The sequence below is a fragment of the Perkinsus marinus genome (genome assembly GCF_000006405.1).
Source record: "Perkinsus marinus ATCC 50983 genomic scaffold scf_1104296974532, whole genome shotgun sequence".
In the NCBI taxonomy this organism is placed as follows: domain Eukaryota; phylum Perkinsozoa; order Perkinsida; family Perkinsidae; genus Perkinsus; species Perkinsus marinus.
In genome coordinates, this window is record NW_003201102.1 from 59 (window position 1) to 1,115 (window position 1,057).

General features: G+C 43.0%; 1 protein-coding gene across 1 annotated transcript; it reads right to left on the bottom strand.

The window, feature by feature from the left end:
* Nucleotides 1-247: 247 nt before the first annotated feature.
* Pmar_PMAR014246 (ammonium transporter, putative) lies at nt 248-905 on the bottom strand (the record flags this gene model as incomplete). Its single annotated transcript, XM_002765829.1, has 3 exons — nt 248-372; nt 421-494; nt 820-905. Coding segments are annotated over 3 exons (285 nt in total), but the record flags the coding sequence as incomplete, so codon positions are not given.
* Nucleotides 906-1,057: the final 152 nt, after the last annotated feature.

Here is a 1,057-nt window from a genome sequence, read left to right on the forward strand (position 1 = left end):
TACGAGGAATACACCAGCGCTCCAAAATCCTGACCATAATATTATCATCAACAATCCTAAAAGATTCACTGAAAAACGTACAAACTTATTCGAGGGAAGTCACCTGAAGATTACCCCTAGTTGCGTCCCGACGTTTACCGAAGCCTCGTAGTTATTCGGCCCAATACGAGTAATTCCTGCTGGTCCAAAAACACTGAAAAAGAGACAAAAATTACGATAATGAAAAATTATGGTATTCACCTGAAGCCACTCCCGTTATCAAATAGCACACACGCTATAGTCCCCCAAATTCCACTCATACCATGCACAGCAAACGCGTCAATGGGATCGTCGATGTGTCGTGATGCAACGACTCGGGAAGCAGTTTGGTAACTGAGAAAAAAAGTTTAGGAAAATTTATGATCTGGGAAATTTTCTTACAGACACCCTCCTATGATGCCGATGATTAACGCGCTGAATGATGATACGTTAGCCGACCCAGCCGTGATGGAAACCTGACTTCAATATTGGAGTTTCACGGGCAGCCGTGATACGAAAAATATATTTCACGACTACTGATGCATATCACCGCGAATAGAATCGCCTTTTTCACAGAGTATTAGGCCACTTCACGTGAAACGGGGCGTGAAACTCCAGTGTTGGAGGAATGAAAGTTTCGATAGTTTCCTCACTGATAGTACGAGTTCGCATACGAATTCAGGTAGAAATGTACACGAATCCATGAGAATTTTCCGGATTGTACACCAACGTATGTGCATATTTTCCCCCCGCACACTGATTTTGAAATTCCCACTTCGGCCGAGAGAAGAATCTTCTTACCAACCCAGCAAGGCAACCGTTGCATACACCGGCGACGTCATACATGTTGAAGAAAACGAGACGGATCACGAATAGGGTAAATCCACCTGAAAGAAAGATATGTTTGCTTTCCTCAGCTGAGCTCGGGAGTTCCTTCACTAATTGCAGAAATTATGGTAGAAATGCTCAGAAAGCAACAATAATTTCCCCAACACTGTAGAGGTGATTGTCTCACAAATATCTGTATAATACAGACAGA